This window comes from Strongylocentrotus purpuratus, unplaced genomic scaffold (assembly GCF_000002235.5).
Source record: "Strongylocentrotus purpuratus isolate Spur 01 unplaced genomic scaffold, Spur_5.0 spur5_scaffold_11, whole genome shotgun sequence".
Taxonomy (NCBI): Eukaryota; Metazoa; Echinodermata; class Echinoidea; order Camarodonta; family Strongylocentrotidae; genus Strongylocentrotus; species Strongylocentrotus purpuratus.
The window spans coordinates 28,463,804-28,481,763 of NW_022145596.1; the positions used below are offsets into that span (position 1 = coordinate 28,463,804).

Consider the following 17,960-nt stretch of genomic DNA (forward strand, 5'->3'; position numbering starts at 1 on the left):
TTATTATGCGAGCACACTGTAGGAAAAACAATTGCTAGGTTTAAGTATTTGACTGGATGAATACATAGTTACATGGACACTGTTTTGATGAGCATATTCAATATCAGTTCAAAACAACAAATGGCGGCCCCATTATCAAAGAGCTCTACTCTTGTCTCTTGGGTTAGTATTTGTAACTAAAGGTATTTCAGGCTGAAATTTTCATACTGTGGACAATTAAACAAAATATATCATTACATGTCTCAAAGTTCATTTATTATAGACCTGGGCCCTGTCTTACAAAGAGTTGAGATTAATCGCAACTTATTTGCAATTGATATCAATCACTACTATGTACATAAGAGATTGAAGACTGCAAACTTGCGATTGATTGGAGGACTTGTGATTGATTTGGATCAATTGTAACTCTTTGTAAGACGGGGCCCTGCACTGCCATTGGTGTAGCTATGGTCAAGTGTGAAGTGAAAAAGGCAAAATTTCGTGCACTTTATCACTGCCTCCAGAGGTAAATATGCATAACCTGTATATGAAGCAATGTTGTAGATCTCAAGACCAGTTTATATAGGGTCTCTGTCTTGATCTCGCTCTTGGACCTCAAGACATTTTGGAAGAAGAATTTATAAAAAATATATGCCTTCCAGTTGGTTATAAACTCGATGAGTAATATTTACAATATGAAATACAAAAATAAAGATATAAATGCTCAATTTATTCATTTCAGTAAATGCTGTATCATTTGTTGCGACCATCCCTATTTCTTCTCTATATATCAGAACAATTGCTTGGCAATATATGATACTTACTGCTTTGAATTGTTCATGTTCTTACAAGATTTCAAAATACTGTAACCTTCCATTACTTTCTGGACATTCAAAGGTACATGCTTCTGTAGAAATACACCATTATATGATCATAATGCTAACGCTAACAAAAATAGAGCACTCGTCTCCAGAGGTGGATTTTGACGGGTTTGCTTGCCTTCTCAGCTCTTCAAAAATGTTTCCATACTTCAGCGTTAGCATATCGGTAACTGCCCTTTTTCTAGACATTCAGGCCCGAATTCACAAAGGAGTTTTGTCGACAAACCTCCTTTTGTTTCGATAAACCTCCTTTTGTTATTTACAAACCAGGTTTGTAAAAAACGCGTAAAAACGCGTCGTATGACGTACATAAACCTTGGTTTGTCGACAAACCTCCTTTGTGAATTCGGGCCTCAGTATAGGCTAAAGTCCGCTAAAGTCTGTTATTAAACTGATTGGATACATTTTGGCAGTAATGACTTTCCGGGCCTCCTGTAGGAACAAGCCATTTGCTTTCACAGGAAGAGGTACAACAAAAACAAAAAACACAAAAGTATGACATAATATTATGAGACCTAACATACTGTAAATCCACAAGCTGTCACACATTTAACCAACTGACAAATCATTACAATTTTGCAAAAGTGTATTGTTGCTAGAAATAGCTGCTGCTAAAACTTTACCAAATTTTCATGCCAGGTAAGTTAATAGTTTTTCAGTACACCAACCGAATATATAATTTACCTCATTCAGGGCAAATTCATGAAGAACCTCAAGCAGCCTGCCATCTGTTTATACGGAAAAAGGACACTTGCCAGGAAAGATTTACTATATTCCACGGTTCGAGTCCCGCCGCGGCACTACCCAGGTGTTAAATGGGTACCCGGTAGGATGCGAAAGCTAATGTGGTTAGATTAGCAAGTGTGCGCATGTAAAAATGACGCCTGGCTGGAATGCTCCCCAGGGAGTGGAGAATGTGCATACATTGTGTGCGGGTAAGCCTGAATCCAATGACCGGGGTAATAATATACTTATCTGTAAAGCGCTTTGTGAGGGCCTCCGGTCCTGAAAAGCGCTATATAAGAACGAGCTATTATTATTATTATTATTATTACTAATGTCCTTTGGCAAGACATTGATCTACATTTGCCACTCTCCACCCAGGCGGTAAATGGGTACCCAGTAGGATGCGAAAGCCAATGTAGTATGCTTAGCAATTTGAGCCTAGTAGCTCTTGCTGGAATGCTCCCCAGGGAGTGGAGGAAGTGCATACATTGTGTGGGGGCAAGCAAGAATACGATGACCGGGATAATTACATATCTATAAAGTGCTTTAATAGAAACTCGGATAATGCCGATATATTAAGCGCTATATAAACAGAAATATTATTATTATTATTATTATTATTATTATTATTATATTGATTATTCCATTGATCTTGAATGTAGATAGAGTTATATCATAACCTGTTCACAAAGGTCACCTGTCTTTAACAATATATATCTCCACGTAAATTCATAGATGTTCGTTCATGTGGCTTGTCTGTGCTTCAAGGGATAACTGCAGATTCACATGCTTCATGCAGAGAAAACAATTTGACCGTTAGCCGGTGGGGACTGGTCGCTATCATCCTCCTCATCACCATCGGATGAACTCAGTACTTCAAAGATGGCATCCTCTGGTGTCCCAGGCAGGCTTCCCCGGCCCAGCGAGCCAGGACTGGATGATAGAGGGCCTGCTCCTCCCCTGTTAGGGCTGCCGATTTGGAACCTGCGGAACATGCTCCCATCCACGCTGGTGTTGAGGTTGGGGATGGAGAGTGTGCGCTTCATGCCAGGCGTGAGGGGAGGGATGTAATTCCTGGGCAGGAGGTAGTTGGAGAGGTTGAAGAGGTCGAGGAAGACCTTGTAACGATCACTGAGGTCGAAGAGAGATGAGGAGGAAACAGAATAGATAATTATAAAAAATAGTGATATGTAATTCACTCTTATACTACAGATTAAATTCTTCCACCAAGTTTGTGTCATTTTGATTAAGCAATATGTTAATGACATTTATCAGCAGATCATTGTTTTCTATTCTCCTAAAAACTGAAGAGTTATCTATGAGAAAGTGATTGAAAGTGATTTTCTGTGCCTCTGAAGAACAATCTTCTTCTCCTGACAACTGATCAGTACAAGAAGACTTATCATTAAGAAGACAAAAGCAACATCACATCTGTGTATATCTTCATATCGATGGTTGATATAAACCAGATACAGAAGTTTACATTAAATAACAAATAATAACATAATAAAGAAAACAAACTAATGGTATTTTTGTTAAGTTTTGAAGAACATTACAAGAACTGGCCACTTTCTAATTTCCTTTGCTAGCTACTTTTTGTCCATTTTGTTCAAGACATTTCACATATCTTTCTCTCCTAAGAAAAAAAATTCCTACATCATTTGCTTAATAAATACAATAAACAAATACAATGAATGAACATTTTTCTTTGCAAAACTCAAAAATTAGGATGTTGTTTAGAGATGTTAAACCTGAATTTTGTAACTTCACTGACCTGATTATGCGATTTTCAGGGTCAACTACCGGGTACCCCTTTACATGATCAATGCAGACCTGCCAACTTCTGGAGATCAAAAACTGTATTCTTTAATCCCCAAAGTTGTATTTTACTGACAAAAGTTGTATTCTTAAAAAATGAACACGGACTGTTACGCGGATCAATGCCTCTTGTAGTTCCTACATACAGGAAGATTTTTTTTAATGGATTATTTGTTGAATATGCATGATTTCGTCGTGACTGGTGTATTCGATGAACCAATAAACATCCCCAAATTGCCTATGTGAGATGCTTGAAGGATACTTTACAGGAAAGAATGGGCATTTTGCCATTGAAAATTAATTAATAAATGAACTATTTTGTTTTTGTTTTTTGAAAATCGTATTTTATTGAAGAAAATCGTACTGTCGTATTTGCTTCTAAAAATCGTACGAAATACGACTAAATCGTACTGGTTGGCAGGTCTGTCACTGATTACTTAAACAAAACAAAAAAACAAAAAAAATCAATAAGATTTGAACATACCTGACAGTAGATCGAAGGTAGTGATACCCAGAGGAGCCCCCTGATCCTGGTTTAGAACCAATCATTCGCTGAACCATCATCACATGGTTATCTACATTAAACATATTCAATCAGAGAAAAAAGAGATACAAGATATAAGAAGATTTTGGAATTCCTAGTTGATTGTATTATTGTTTGTAGTTCAAGATAAAACACTATTCTATTTTACAAGGTAGAGCTACTGGTTACACTTATTTGCCTCCAACCCATTTTTTGTCCTGATAAAACAAGATTTCATTATAACATAGCAATTTCCTTGGATCCAAAGGACTTTATTATAAGACCCTAATGTATCAATGACTATCAAGACTATTTCATCATATCAACATGTAATCCTACAATACAAAATTAACTTGTGTTGTGACATTCATGAATAAGCAATGTACAACGTACAAATGTGGAAAATACAAATAATTGATGCCAATTTGAGGAGGGAAAGCTGATTAATTTAGATCTTGAGAAAACTTTGAACTTGTATGGGTTTAAAAAAACAAAAAAACAATAATCATGAGTTCAGAACAAGTTTTAAAATAACATGAAAACATACAAAGGAATTTCATATTGCAAAATGTTTAGGAGATAAAACAGTGATCAAAATATATAAAATCTTACATCTCCATTTTGTAAGAAGAGAATCTATGTCCATGAGCCTTGTCATAAATTGGAACGGTTGGTGGAAGCGGACTTCCTCTCGGTAATGGGATATCAAGAGCGCTCCCTGGAGGGCCTTGTGGGAAATGCGTACATCACCTGGAAAAGAAAAAAGACGTTGGTTCAAGGCCCGACACTCGTTCATCGTCGTCATCATCATCAATATTATTACTATTATTATCATCATTATTATATTACTACTAATTCTTTAATACCGTGCACGATACAGTCGAACCTGTCTACAACGGCCACTAGTTGTGTTTTCCTTGGGCGTTCGCTATAGACACGTTTGACTGTATGTCATGCCAAACTCAACAATAATACACAAGTTAAAACTCAAACTTAACTCTCGCAAGTTCATTTCTCTTCTAAAGAAGTTTTTAAACTTAGTGGCCCAGAAGGGCTTCGCACCGAGTCCCACTTGTGCATAAAACAAGAGTTTATCTTTTCGAAAAAAAATTGCTGTCAAAAGAACCTGAAACAAATGAATCTCACACAATCACATTCATACACCTAGAGCTCAACTTAAAAATGAGAATAATAACAATTACTATCATCATTATTATTAAGTATTGGGTTCACCTATGTGCGGGGTAGAAGGGGGGGGGGAACTGAATTTCTGTGAGCCCCAGGACCCGATTCTCTTGATCATCTGTTTCTGTGGAAACAAAAGTACCGGTAGACTTTCACTAACCTCTGGCCAGTAATGCCTTGTATTTGTCTGTGTCCAATATGACATCAAATGTTTCCTTGACAGACTTGTGATCATTCAGAATCTGATCTCGCTGAGCTTCACTCTCCGCAGCCTGATGGTATAAAAAAGAACAAGCAAAACTGTCAATAACCATAGCTGTGATGTATTGGATTTTATCAACGGAGAGAAGAACAGAAAATAAAATTTCTGAAAGGTGTATTAACAATATTAGTATTAATAATATCATATTCTAAGTTTATATAACACTTAAAGGGATTGGGTATCTTTGCCTCAGATTCTGAAATAAAATCCTGGATTTAGCTTATGCTGCATTCATAATTATAAACCTTAAGGTCGGTCAGGAATCCTATGACTTTTACAAGCCGATCGCCTGTCTGATTATCAAGATATTTATGATTGGAATTAGAAATTTCAAAACTATTTTCCCAACGGTTTTTATAGCACTAGTCTTAATTTCATTAAATTTGTACCAACCTCAGCTCTAGTCAGGTGATCATTGAGGTATGCTCGGACCTGGTAGTTGTATTTCTCCCAGAAGTTGAACCCATCTTCCTCAAGACCAGGACAACGCTCAAGCCATCTCTGAAAATATCAAGCGAAGTACAGAATCACACTTATGACAGAGATTTATGTTTCATCAGAGCACAGGTCTTAACATTTTTAACCCCCATTAATTCATCAAGCATTTATGGTTAGTACATTGGTTGCTGAAAAAAAGCTATTTTTGAAATCATAAACAAATCCAGCTTGGTTTAAGGAAACACACATGCCCATTAAAGCTGACACTGATACCCCATGGTTTTGCTCAATATGCCTGATAAGAGGCCTATCTTATATTGTCTGTTTGGAGCCAGAAGGGAATAAACTCATATCATTGTTACAGAAGTCATGCCCTTCTGGTTCAAAACAGACAATAAACAATCTATATGGAGTCTTTTATGGACATGCAAATAGCAAAAACCATAAATAGTTTGGAAAACAGTATAAGGCCTAAAGATGTTGTATTGCTCTTTGGGACCGACCCAAAAATCTTGAAATCTACGGTCGGCTTTTTAATTATTTTTTTGTATTACTGTTTTTTAGAGAAAACAAAATATTTAAGCATTCAAATGAGAAATATCAGCCCAAAGAGGGAGAGAAAAAGGTGTTTTTTTTTAAGTTAAAAAAGAAAGAAAAGATTTCCGACCAACCGACCCGTGTTTTGACACCTAAAGGGCAATACAACATCTTTCTTTTTTTTAGGCCTAATGTTAAACTCTGTGGAAGCTTATCTGTTGAAGCAAACATCATTAATCTCATTTTTAGTCCTTGAACTTGTCAACTATAAATGATTATTTTGTTAAAGTAAGTAGGAAGATCAAATTATTCCATGTTAATAGGCTTGTTTTCATCAGCTTGAGTTTGCCAAATAACACACTGTTTTAGCCAGTTAATTTGCATCATCATCAGCCCGCAGTTGCGATTAGAGGAATATTTGGTTTCCAAAATATCCTGAGTCATCTTGGTCTTGTTTCCAAAATATCCCGCTATTTAGGAAATAGGGGGCTAATTTGAGCTTGTCTGGGCTAGTTTGTGATGAGCGTATCAGTATGGTGAAGACACAATTTCAAGCTTTGGGATAATATCCAGAGTCTGAAAATAGCAGGTTATTTGGCAAACTTGAGCTGATGAAGACAGGCCTAATGATACTGATCTGATCTATTAAGATTATATGGTTCAACTACATGTTTATCGAACAATGTAAAGTTCAATATTAGTTTAACCATTTCACCAAGTCACCATTTGGTAACAAAATATAAAATCAAGAAAGAGTTTATGGTTGGGTAGTAGGTATTGTTTGAGGTTCAATTTGGTAACGGTTAGGAAATCAGTCAAACTTTGTGGAAAGTGATTATTTCCAGATAAAATAACTGATGTTTCACCACCACTGTAAGATTATTATTGCAGATAAAGCCAATACATGGTATCTAATGTGAAAGTCAAATTTGTTATCAAAGTCAAAATCAAAGTTTAATTTAATTAATGGCCTATCAGATGTTGAGTTTCAGAAATTAATCCTGTAAATGTAAGAGAGAGGAGGAGGAGAGAGAGAGGAGAGAGAGAGAAAGAGAGAGAGAGAGAAAAGGAGAGAGAACAAGGAAAAAGAAAGAGAGAAAGAGAGAGGCATAGACAGACCGATTATGCAAACAGAAAGAGAGATAGAGATTTAGAGAGATTTAGAGAGATTAAGAGAGAGAGAGAGAGAGAGAGAGAGAGAGAGAGAGCGAACGCAAGCAATGAATTACCTCAGACTAAAGGAAGTCACTTTTTACAGACCACAGACCACATTTACTACAGTTAACTACAACAAACACAATCTATACCAGCAAGATGCAAACAATGTTATATAAGGAAACCTCACCTCAAGAATTTTTTTTAGTTATTTTGAGATTAATCATGTTATATATACAAGAATCCAAACGAAAGTGTATGAGAAAGACATAAAGCAAGAATATGTACAGTTTCTCAGCAGGACATCTACATTGCCATTTTCTTAAAGGCATTTTTTAATAATGTTTTCAGTTTTACAAATCTGAGATGCATGGTCCTATGTGTTATCACTGTACACTTTCGTAAGGAATATTGTAAATCAAAGGGCAGGAATACATCTTTTTTTTTCTTAAGCATACCTACACCTATTCTTTGGTGTGAGGGTTCCTTTAAATATAACGTCTTGAGCATTTAATTAGAATGGATAATGGCAAAATATAAATCTCATGTATTATTATTATTATATCGAGCAAAAACCACAAGAATGAACATCAACGCTTACCTCCAAAACGTTTAATAAGGTAGGGTCCTCTTCGGATTTCTTCAACGTTGCTTGTAGCTCCTCGCTGTATACGCTGGCATAGTTCTGGCGTTGGTAACTCACTCGCATGCCCTGTCATGCATGAAACACATCAATAATGTTAGTGCTTTCGTGTGATCCATGGTGTATCATTTTTCTATTCATTCATGGTCATCCCATCTTCTTACAAATGAGGGAAAACTTACTTCTGCCATTGGCTTGCAAAAAATATCCTAACACATACTTCATATTAACAATCCAAAGCAGTGAAAATAATCACGTAATCAAATAAAGAAATGAAAACAATTTTCACAAAAATATTCTTAACTTTAGAACACAGAAGAAGAAGTTCCTACATGTATTTACATATTAGGCAACAGCAGCCTATTAATTATATGGTTTTCATTACATTTTGTTGGTATGTACATAAATGGGAGTATGAAAATAATGGCATTGATGTTTACAAACAGAAAGCAAATGAGAGCAAAATACATATCCAATGTTCATCTTCATTTTGCACTAAAATGCTGAAGCTTGTAAGAAAGCACAAATTAGACATCAGCTTTTAATGAAGGTGGTAAGGGGAGTCAAACATCTTTAAACTGCTTCTAGCCACTTAAATAAATCATTTAGCGCACAAAATTGTTTTTTCAAATGCCATTTTTGAAAAAAATAAACCAAGGCAAACCTTATCAATTTTTACAGGCCAAATTTTCAATTCCCTGTGAATTTTACATTACCCATTACCTATAGCAGCCAGATGGCTCCTGTATTAAAGAGAAGGTTGAGTTCTGAGAAGAGGTGAAAAATAATTTGTGGGCATTATCATTCTTATTATGCAAGTGTGGAAGAACATCAGATAGGACATATTTGCTGAAAAGCATGGCTTTTCAAATGCCTTCATATTCTAAATATGTCATGTAAAATCGTAAAACTTTTACGCCACATGTTCGTGTAGTCCCATATACATTTGTCTGTGTACAGTGTTTGTAACTTTACCAAGACTTGGCCAAATTTCTTGTCATTTTGATGATTCAAGAACCTTGCAATACACGAAAATTCTTATATGCTAGATGATCAACCTTTTCTGGTCGATTCCACACCGTTTCTTTCACAATGCAATCGCATGACCAGGGGGTGTTTCACAAAGATCCTAAGTAGAACTTAACTCTAAGTTGGACTTAAAAATTATGGACAGCCATTGGAGTCTTAAAATGAAATATATTCAAAAGCAGAAATTCAAGTATTTTAGACCTTTTATAAATTCCACATCCAGAACATGAAATCTCCTTGATGATAGAAAATATGAATGATTTCAATAAACAATGAATGCCTTTCAAAATAACTTTTACAAAATATTTTCAAAGAGGCTAATGGCTTTCCATATTTTTTAAGTCCAACTAAGAGATAAGTTCAACTTAGGATCTTTGTGAAACACCCCCCAGAACTCAACTTCATCTTTAACCTTATGGGAATGAGAGAGTTCAAGAGTCAATGGGTTAAGACCTACCGGTTTGAGTCCCAGTTTATTCTCCAATAATCTGAATTGGAAGCTTTGGAAGCCTGACGCCGGTGATAGATAATCTCTGAACTCTGAGAAGGAGAGTGGAGTCATCGTCTCCAGGACGTAGATCTGATCCACCAGCAGCTGATTACAAAGAGAAACAAGAACTTAAATTTCCACCACAAAAAAACTCGCTCAATTAGATCTACCATACGTAAGATTTATAAAAAGGTCTATCTATATAGATAAAGTTATCTATATAAAATTGGGGGCTCCTCAGTAGTGAGCGGTTTACACCCAATCTGTGCTCGTGGTTTTTGTCTATAATTTCTCATATTGTGAAGGTTATGTTTGAGAGTATCAAATCATGTTGGTTCAACAAATCTCCTTCATCTGGTTATGTGTGGCTGTGTTATACTTCTTCGTTTTGTGAAAGTCGCTGTTTTTCAACAAAATGTTTAAATGTATGTACCTTCATGTTATTCATTACTACATGTACGTATCACTTCGTCCTTTGGTTTGAAGTATATCATGTTCCCTTTTGTAATGCATGTAAACAGGATGAATCTCCATATGGGGCCTGTCACCACGAAATGAGTCCAGTTGGTCAAAAATTTTATTCCTGTTTTGAAGTATTATATGAATCTACATTAAGTAAGCTTTAAATTAAGGGGTCACACATTAAAATTGATAAATTATATCCAGAAATATGAACAAAAACCTAATTGGACTTTATAACAATGGGATTACCCAGTTTTGAGATAATTAGGTGTAAAGTTAATGATGCGTAACATATTATAGTCTGGTCAACAACAACATAGCAACAACACACTTCCCATCATTCGATTTCAATGAAACTTTCAACAAACAAAGAAATAATAAGTCGATTTTTGGAAAAATCTTAAATGTGGTAGGTGGGTCAATTTTCAGTACATACACACTATACAGGTGTACATTGCTATTACTACGATTGAGCCTAATGCGACACTGGACTCATTTCGTGGTGACTGGCCCCATATATGGGAAACTGAAGTATAACACAATAAACAATGAATATAAATGCTAACCCACTATTCTGCAAGCTGCAAAGTCTTTCCTTACTTATTCATATCTGTGTTAGAAGATTTAGACTGGTGCAGTACACACAAGACGCTTAAAAGGCCCTGAAACAAAAACAACACTGTTTCCTGGCACAAGTGAACGAAGCCCAAGTCAACGATATTCATCCCTACCCCCACCCCCCTCACAAAAAAATAATAGGATCAACATTAAAAAAAATATGAAGTGCTCCTTTTAAAGCAGGACTGCACTAATTGTAGCTACTTGCGCCCTCTATATAGCCAACAATGCCTAAGCGGTACCCGGTGATCCCCCATGGTCCACTTTTTCTTATGTTAATTGATAGCTGATTTGATGAGATAACCACCTGCCAGTGACCATGCAGGGAGGTCTAATCCCCCTGGCTAAACTAGTGCAGATAGGCTTTAATACTGACCTTAAGAATTTGTACGATACGTTCCAGTCTGTTCATCATGACAAGCTGTTTCTTCTCATCTACAGGCACTTGACCCAGTAGATCGATGATAGAATTCACCTCAAATAAGATCTGTTTGAACCACAGCTCATAGGCTGGAGAGAAAAGATGGGGATTTTATATTACATACTTTAGTATATAAAAGTACTCAGCAATAAAGGACACAGTCCATGAAACAAGAGGCCTACTTCAAGGACTTTGTTCCTTACTGACATTACCGACTGGTCCGCAGGCACAGACTCTAATTTGACACTTAAGCACAGTTCCACAAAGTCTTGAGCAGAGCCTAGCTCTGTCAGTGTCAGCTAGGCGTTGTGGCGTGCGCCTGTAATCCAGCTAACAGTGGAAGTTACAAACTGATTCAGCCGAGGACGCAGGTTCGAAACTGAGTCACGTCTTTCGGATGGTGACGTTAAAGGTCGGTCCCCAGACGTAAATAATCATATCTGATTGATACACGTCTGTAAAAACCAAACACACACACACACAGAGCTATACCTCTGTCAGTGTCAGTAATGGGTTGGTGCATTGATTTGTGGGTGAAAAGATTAAACTCCTTTGCAATCCGGCAGTGCATTCACTGCATTGTACCATTTACATTGTAGGACTTGTTTTACAAAGAGGTGGTATCGTGGTTAATTCTCTTGGGTAACTGACTCTCAATCCATGGGTTGAGGGCAAGCAGCCTTCCTGTAATCGATAGGGTGTCGATCGTTGGCCAATCAGGTGAAATCGGATAATAATTTCAGATTACTGTTCAATAAAAAATAATTGGACAAAAAAATCAGCAGATTTTTAAAGTTTTTGACTATCAAATGCTAAAAAAACATGCATAGTTGGCATTATTTTTTCTTTTGAAGTTGTTGTAGACCATGTTTGTTGATATTTTGTGCCTTTTCATGACTTTGAAATTAATAATATTGGTCTAAGAGAAGAGGCAAAACATGCGAGCAGCCATTTATGATATTCTCATAGACTTCATACAGGATCCACACAGTTCTTAATTGGTCATGGGTTAACAATGAACTCACCCTGATGGGTCACAATGAACTCACCCTGATGGGTTAACAATGAACTCACCCTGATGGGTTACAATGAAGAGGTGCTCATCATGCACTGGTGTGGAGACTGCAGCACTCTGAAGATCCACACAGGAGAGCAGCTTGTCAAGCTGAAGATAGCTGCCGTATGTGAGCTTCTTATCATCGTCTTTCCCAGTACCTCCTTTAGGTACCCTGTGAAATGCAATTAGAGATCCGTTTACACTTGAATTCAAATTGTAAGTCTGGATGATGAAGAAATTTCCTTTTCTATATGTTAACTTGCAAATAAAGCAATATATATTCATTCATTCATTCATATACAGCATGTCAACTTAGACAGAGACCTCATAATTTTACTCAATTCAAGTACACTGGGTAGGTGATTTTTAGTCAAGAATTTGTTCAACTTTGTTCAGTAATAATAACTGTGTCTGTAATTACCCATAAAGTTATTTTAACATTTTCATGTTATCATAGAATTGGTTAAAATCGTTAGGATTTGGACTAGAATATCAGGAAAACTTCCTTGCAAGTTGAAGAATAAAAATGAAGGAAAAAAAGAAGAAAAATGCTAGTAGTAGTACAGAGAAAAACAATTTCAGTAAGAAGCAAAACAAATATTTGTATATGTTTTGAATAATCCTAAAATCAAATAATATAAGAAATTCCATATTTGTCACCAACCACTTATCCATACAATCCTGCTTCTCAACACTTAATGGACAGACTTCCTGACATATATTTTAAAAACTTGAACCTTACTTTTCTTTAATAGATATCAGATATGTTCAGGACATTTAGATTAGAATAAAATGTGACATCAAAATCAGACACTATATTTCATGTTTCATATTTGTAAAGGTAGGATTTGTATGAAGCCTACAACCATACTTTCATTCTTACCTGTTGCCACCACCTCCAAATGGACAAGACATCTTGTTTAAGGATCTACAAACACTGTTGCTTTATGAGACAAGAAGACCCGATGACCACCCCAGTGTCACTGAAGGATCTGGAGTGAAGAAGGGTACTGGCTGCCTGTTTTAATCTGCAGATGCTCAAAACTTTATCCTTCAGCCCAATAATGGTGTCTCCAATCGATGTGATTTTCTAGTCATTTGCTGATACTGAATGATGTAAAGAGAAGGAATGTTCATTGTATTTATAAAGGCAGTAGACCTACATATCTGTTACTGTTTGTATAGAATTTTGTATTTATAGTGATACATAAGATAAATTTAGTTACATGTACATACATGGGGCGGTAATCTGAACCCTGTGTTATCTCTAATATTGTTGTATCTTTGAAGATAAGATAAAGTTGGTATTCTGAACATTGTTGTAACTTTTGTGTTATCTTTTATTGTATCTTTTCTCTCATCTTATTGGCCGCGCCTGCGCTCATACTTTGGTGCGCTTGTAATTGTGCGTATTATTAATAAAGTGGCATTTAATTCTCATTTGCATATGCGCACGGGAGATAATATGTCGAGATAATTGGTATTCTGAAAGTTGTTGTATCTTTTATCTTACAGTATCTTATCTTGCATGGTATTTACAACAATATTTACAACAGGTAGGGGGTTGTTGTATCTTTCGTGGTGATATAATGGCGGCAATATTTTTTGCCCAGAACCAACTTCGTGCCAATAGACGAGTTAAAAGAAGATTGTGTGTTGACCGGAAACATCACAGATGAGAACTTTCTAAGATATTACATGCTAGGATAGGACTATTTTAATGCTCTCATCTTAACCAATATAGTGAAAGCGTGATTTGTCTTCATGATCCACATTCAACAGCGCATAATGATGACGCGCGTAATAAGTGCTCAAATAACTAATTACGCCCAAGATTAGTATGCGCTAGGCGCATCTTCAGATATGGCATAAAGTATTCCTATTGGTTGATCTACTTATCATGCTTATATAAAATAGATTTTGATTGGTAGGGTCCATAAAAATGGGCGTGTCATCAATGGTCAAAGATAAGATAGAGGCGGTCCTTCAAGAGATAACACAGGGATAAAACAATGTTCAGAATACCAACTTACAACAATATTAGCGCTGTGTTATCTCTGGAAGATACAACAAAAGATAACACAACACTTACAACAATGTTCAGAATACCACCCATGAGCTATTGCACAAACTTGGGCATTGGCTATTAACGATTTGGCAAATTCTTAATTCTCTGTAACTGTTTGTTGATGGATTTTCTAGTTGCATTCGTGGCATCTCTTCAAAGTGTCATCTTCCAGGGTCGTTGTGACGTACATCATGGATCTAATATAAACTTTTTAGTGTGACCATGTTTTGTGCATATATTTAACCAAAGTTTGTGGATGCCTTTGGCAATATTCTGACATTTTGAGATGACAATATTTCCCAACTTTATATTTATTTATTTTCTAGTCAACATGGTCTAGAAAATCATTTTTGCTTTAGAATCTAGATCTCCTCAGTATACTGTATTAAAATATGATAGAATTTAGCAGAAAAATTGACCATTTTTAAATGTTGATGAATTATTATCACCCTGTCACCTTAGTGGAAAAGTTCACTCACAAAGATGAGAACAAGTTAAAACCATAATTGTACATTGATAAATAAATCAACTTAGACTACACATAAATCAGCTTCATCCATTACTTGCACTGCAAACAATTACATGATCATAGACCTGTATGTTACAAAAAAATTGAAGCTCAGAATTCAAGCTCTTGCTTTTTGCCATTAAACAGAGCTTGATAAGATCATTTATTTGATGCCTCATTCATCCTAATAGCCCCAGTAATAAGAAAGTTATACCAATTTTAAACGCCCCAAAATCATGTATTTAATTCCTTTGTTTTTAAAACAAAGTTGTGATCTCAAATGTGACCGAAAGATTCTATTTCATTACAAAACGTTGCCAAAAAAATGTATGTAAATACGCGAAAACCGCTAATCGGGCCGTCATTTTTGCATGACATTTCACATTCCTCATCCAAAAAAACATATTTCTCATCCATTGATTTTACTGAAATTTCACCAAAAGCAAATTCACATGTTAACCAATCATCCTAGATACCTTTTTTTCTCATCCTGAATGCGGGATCAGGGTACAGAATGGCACTAAACACGGCTCTTGTCAAACAGTGCAGCAAAACAAACTGCCGAAAACATTAATCATAAAAAGTTTAGTATGAAATGAAAGATAACAAATTAACAATGTCATTCTTCTCATCCAATAGAAATCATAAAACAAAAATCTAATCAGCCCATCAAAACTAAAAGATCACATTTGAGTAGGCTATCCAAATGGTCTCCAATAGTATACAAATTGTGAATGGCCATGAGTGCAATGGTACAAGATTTTGCACGAGATGAAAGATAAGAGACGCTATATTCAACGAGGCGCAGCCGAGTTGAATAGAGCGTCTCATCTTTCACCGAATACAAAATCTTGTTCCATTGCACGAATAAAGGCCATTCACTATTTGTTTTATACAACACCTCAGACGTTAATGGGCTTAGAACAGTTTTTCTGGGCCTAAATCTCTGCGATTTTTTGTTTGTTTTTAATTGATGAAATTGCCGATAGTGAGCGCGCACTATTAAGCAGGCAGCATGCGCATACAATGCGCCGCGCGTACAAAGATTTATGTTTATTATGACGTGGAGTGCAATTTTGTTTGATCCTTTCGCACCATTGCACTCTGACGTCACTTAGCTCACAATATATTTTGTACATCGTTAGGGACGTCAGAGTGCAATGGTGCGAAAGGATCAAACGGAATTGCACGGCTGGAGAATGATGCCCCTCAACAATGGTACTTTTAGCGCAGGTCATGTGATCAAGAATTGACCAATGAGGTTGCAAGAATCTTGGTAGGCGTTGTATAATGCATAACAATTAACAGCCCCATGGCGATGGCAGAACCTTCAAGCTTCATGGCGAAAGCGCACACATTGTATAATGTAAGTTGGATCTTATAGATCTAACTTTAGATCTAGACAGTCTAGTAAATTAAAGTTAGAAACTACCCAACTCGACTAGATTTTGAATGAAGTGTTGTCAGATGTCAATGCACTCTCTACTACTTAGTGAGTAGTACTAAAACTCTCGACTACTTAGCACTAGAGTATTACTATTACTATAGAGTGCATCGACAACACATCATGGTACCGTACCAGTGGCATCGACAACACATCATGGTACCGTACCAGTGGCATCGCAACGTATAGCCTATAGGAGTGCGCTTGTTGAGCTTTTCGGACTGCCCTGTCGAGTTAGAAGACGGCGACAATAAACGTGATAAAAATCTACATAAACAGGTTTAAATTAACATGCAATTCTACTTAACATTTTTACTCACTCATGCACTGTTATCAAAGTAAGCTGTACTAAGAGTGAACAAGACGAATGATTCTATAAATCATAAATAATCACAGCCTGAATCACACGCTGCAGCAGCATTGGCACTGGTGAAAGTTGTAAAAATCTTCTTGCATACGTACAGTATACAGCAACATAATGAAGAAAGATTTGGCGCGGCGCCTAAGCGCGCGCTCGCTCACGCGTGGCCGTGGGATGGATGGCTTGCTGAATGTAAACATCGTTTCCCTTTCGACGCAACAGCACCGCAGACACGTGCATTCAATTAAAAAAGGGGGTGTTACGGGGGTGTGGCCGGGGCGTGGCAGATGATCAGAACATTACCCTTTCCGTGTGCATCTTGGATTGTGAGGCGGTTTGGTAACATACAAAAATAAAGATAAATAAATAAATGAATAAATAAATGTAACAACAGAGAACGTGTGTGATTAAAAGCAAGACTACTGCATGGAAAAGAAAAAATACCATAACATTGATTTTGATTATGTAGAGGCCTAGATCTAAATCTGTATTCAGTAGCAGCACTATAAGCCTATACATCCATTTTGCTATGATGATACTCATGATGTACCAGTTCTACCACCATCGTCATCATTAAACGTCTACTATCCTGTGCAAATTGAAGAGGAATGGAGTTCCAACCAGTGATCTTGTGCTCATATATACACCACAGCCCCCCTCCCCCGCAAAAAAAAAGAGAGAGAGAAGGAAAAAAAAGCAAAAGAAGGGAAATGGAAAGAGGAGAGAAAGGGAAAGAAAGAAGAGGAAGAAGAAAAGAAAAGGGGGAAAAGAAGGAGATGAGGGGGGAGGGCCTTGCCTCCCCCCCCCCCATCAACACAAATAAGAGAGTAGGAAGGAAAGGGAGATAAAAGAGGAAAAGACATAAAGGGAACAAAAAGAGGAAGATGAAAAAAAGGGGGAGATGCAGTTGCAATTATTCCCACCAACAATTAATGCGTGGATTAGCTGGGGGGAGCGAAAGGCCCTTGCCTCCCCTTCCCCATAAAACAAAATAATAGAGAAGGAAGGAAAGGGAAAGAAAAAAGGAAAAGAGATTAAGGGAACCAACAAAAAAAAAAGGAAAAGAGATAAAGGGAACAAAAAAAAAAGGAAAACAGATAAAGGGAACAAAAAAAAAGGAAAAAAGATAAAGCGAACAAAAAGAGGAAGATGAAGAAAAAAAAGGGGAGATCAGTTGCAATTAATCCCGTCAACAATGCGTGGACCTTGGGGGGGGGGAGGCCCTTGCCTCCTCTATGCAACCTATAAAGAGAGAGAAGGAAGGCAAGGGAAAGAGGAGGGAGGGAAAGAAGAAAAAAAAGAGATAGAAGAAAAGTAGAAGAAAATTAGGAGAAAAAAAAAGTAGAAAGAAAGAA

The 17,960-nt window shown here is 36.6% G+C and overlaps 1 protein-coding gene across 2 annotated transcripts; it reads right to left on the reverse strand.

The window, feature by feature from the left end:
- Nucleotides 1–1,905: 1,905 nt before the first annotated feature.
- On the reverse strand, nucleotides 1,906–16,691 carry LOC593764 (tryptophan 2,3-dioxygenase). 2 transcript variants are annotated; one of them, XM_030981105.1, is made up of 11 exons: nucleotides 16,565–16,691; nucleotides 13,108–13,331; nucleotides 12,242–12,396; nucleotides 11,123–11,256; nucleotides 9,634–9,771; nucleotides 8,106–8,216; nucleotides 5,768–5,875; nucleotides 5,273–5,384; nucleotides 4,540–4,677; nucleotides 3,889–3,979; nucleotides 1,906–2,717 (listed from the first exon to the last, which is right to left on the reverse strand). In XM_030981105.1, the coding sequence occupies exons 2-11, from the start codon at nucleotides 13,137–13,139 to the stop codon at nucleotides 2,378–2,380; spliced, it is 1,359 nt and encodes a 452-aa protein (XP_030836965.1). In that variant the 5' UTR covers nucleotides 13,140–13,331; nucleotides 16,565–16,691; the 3' UTR covers nucleotides 1,906–2,377. The 2 variants fall into 2 exon arrangements, with proteins under 2 accessions (XP_030836965.1, XP_030836966.1); XM_030981106.1 differs by lacking the exons at nucleotides 12,242–12,396; nucleotides 13,108–13,331; nucleotides 16,565–16,691 and adding an exon at nucleotides 12,193–12,220.
- Nucleotides 16,692–17,960: the final 1,269 nt, after the last annotated feature.

Coding starts and splice junctions, on each gene's coding strand:
- LOC593764 (XM_030981105.1), bottom strand. CDS start 13,139: ATGTCTTGTCCATTTGGAGGTGGTGGCAACAG. Junction 12,397..13,107: donor TTTGGAGGTGGTGGCAACAG/GTAAGAATGAAA, acceptor TGCATTTCACAG/GGTACCTAAAGGAGGTACTG. Junction 5,385..5,767: donor ATCACCTGACTAGAGCTGAG/GTTGGTACAAAT, acceptor TTATACCATCAG/GCTGCGGAGAGTGAAGCTCA.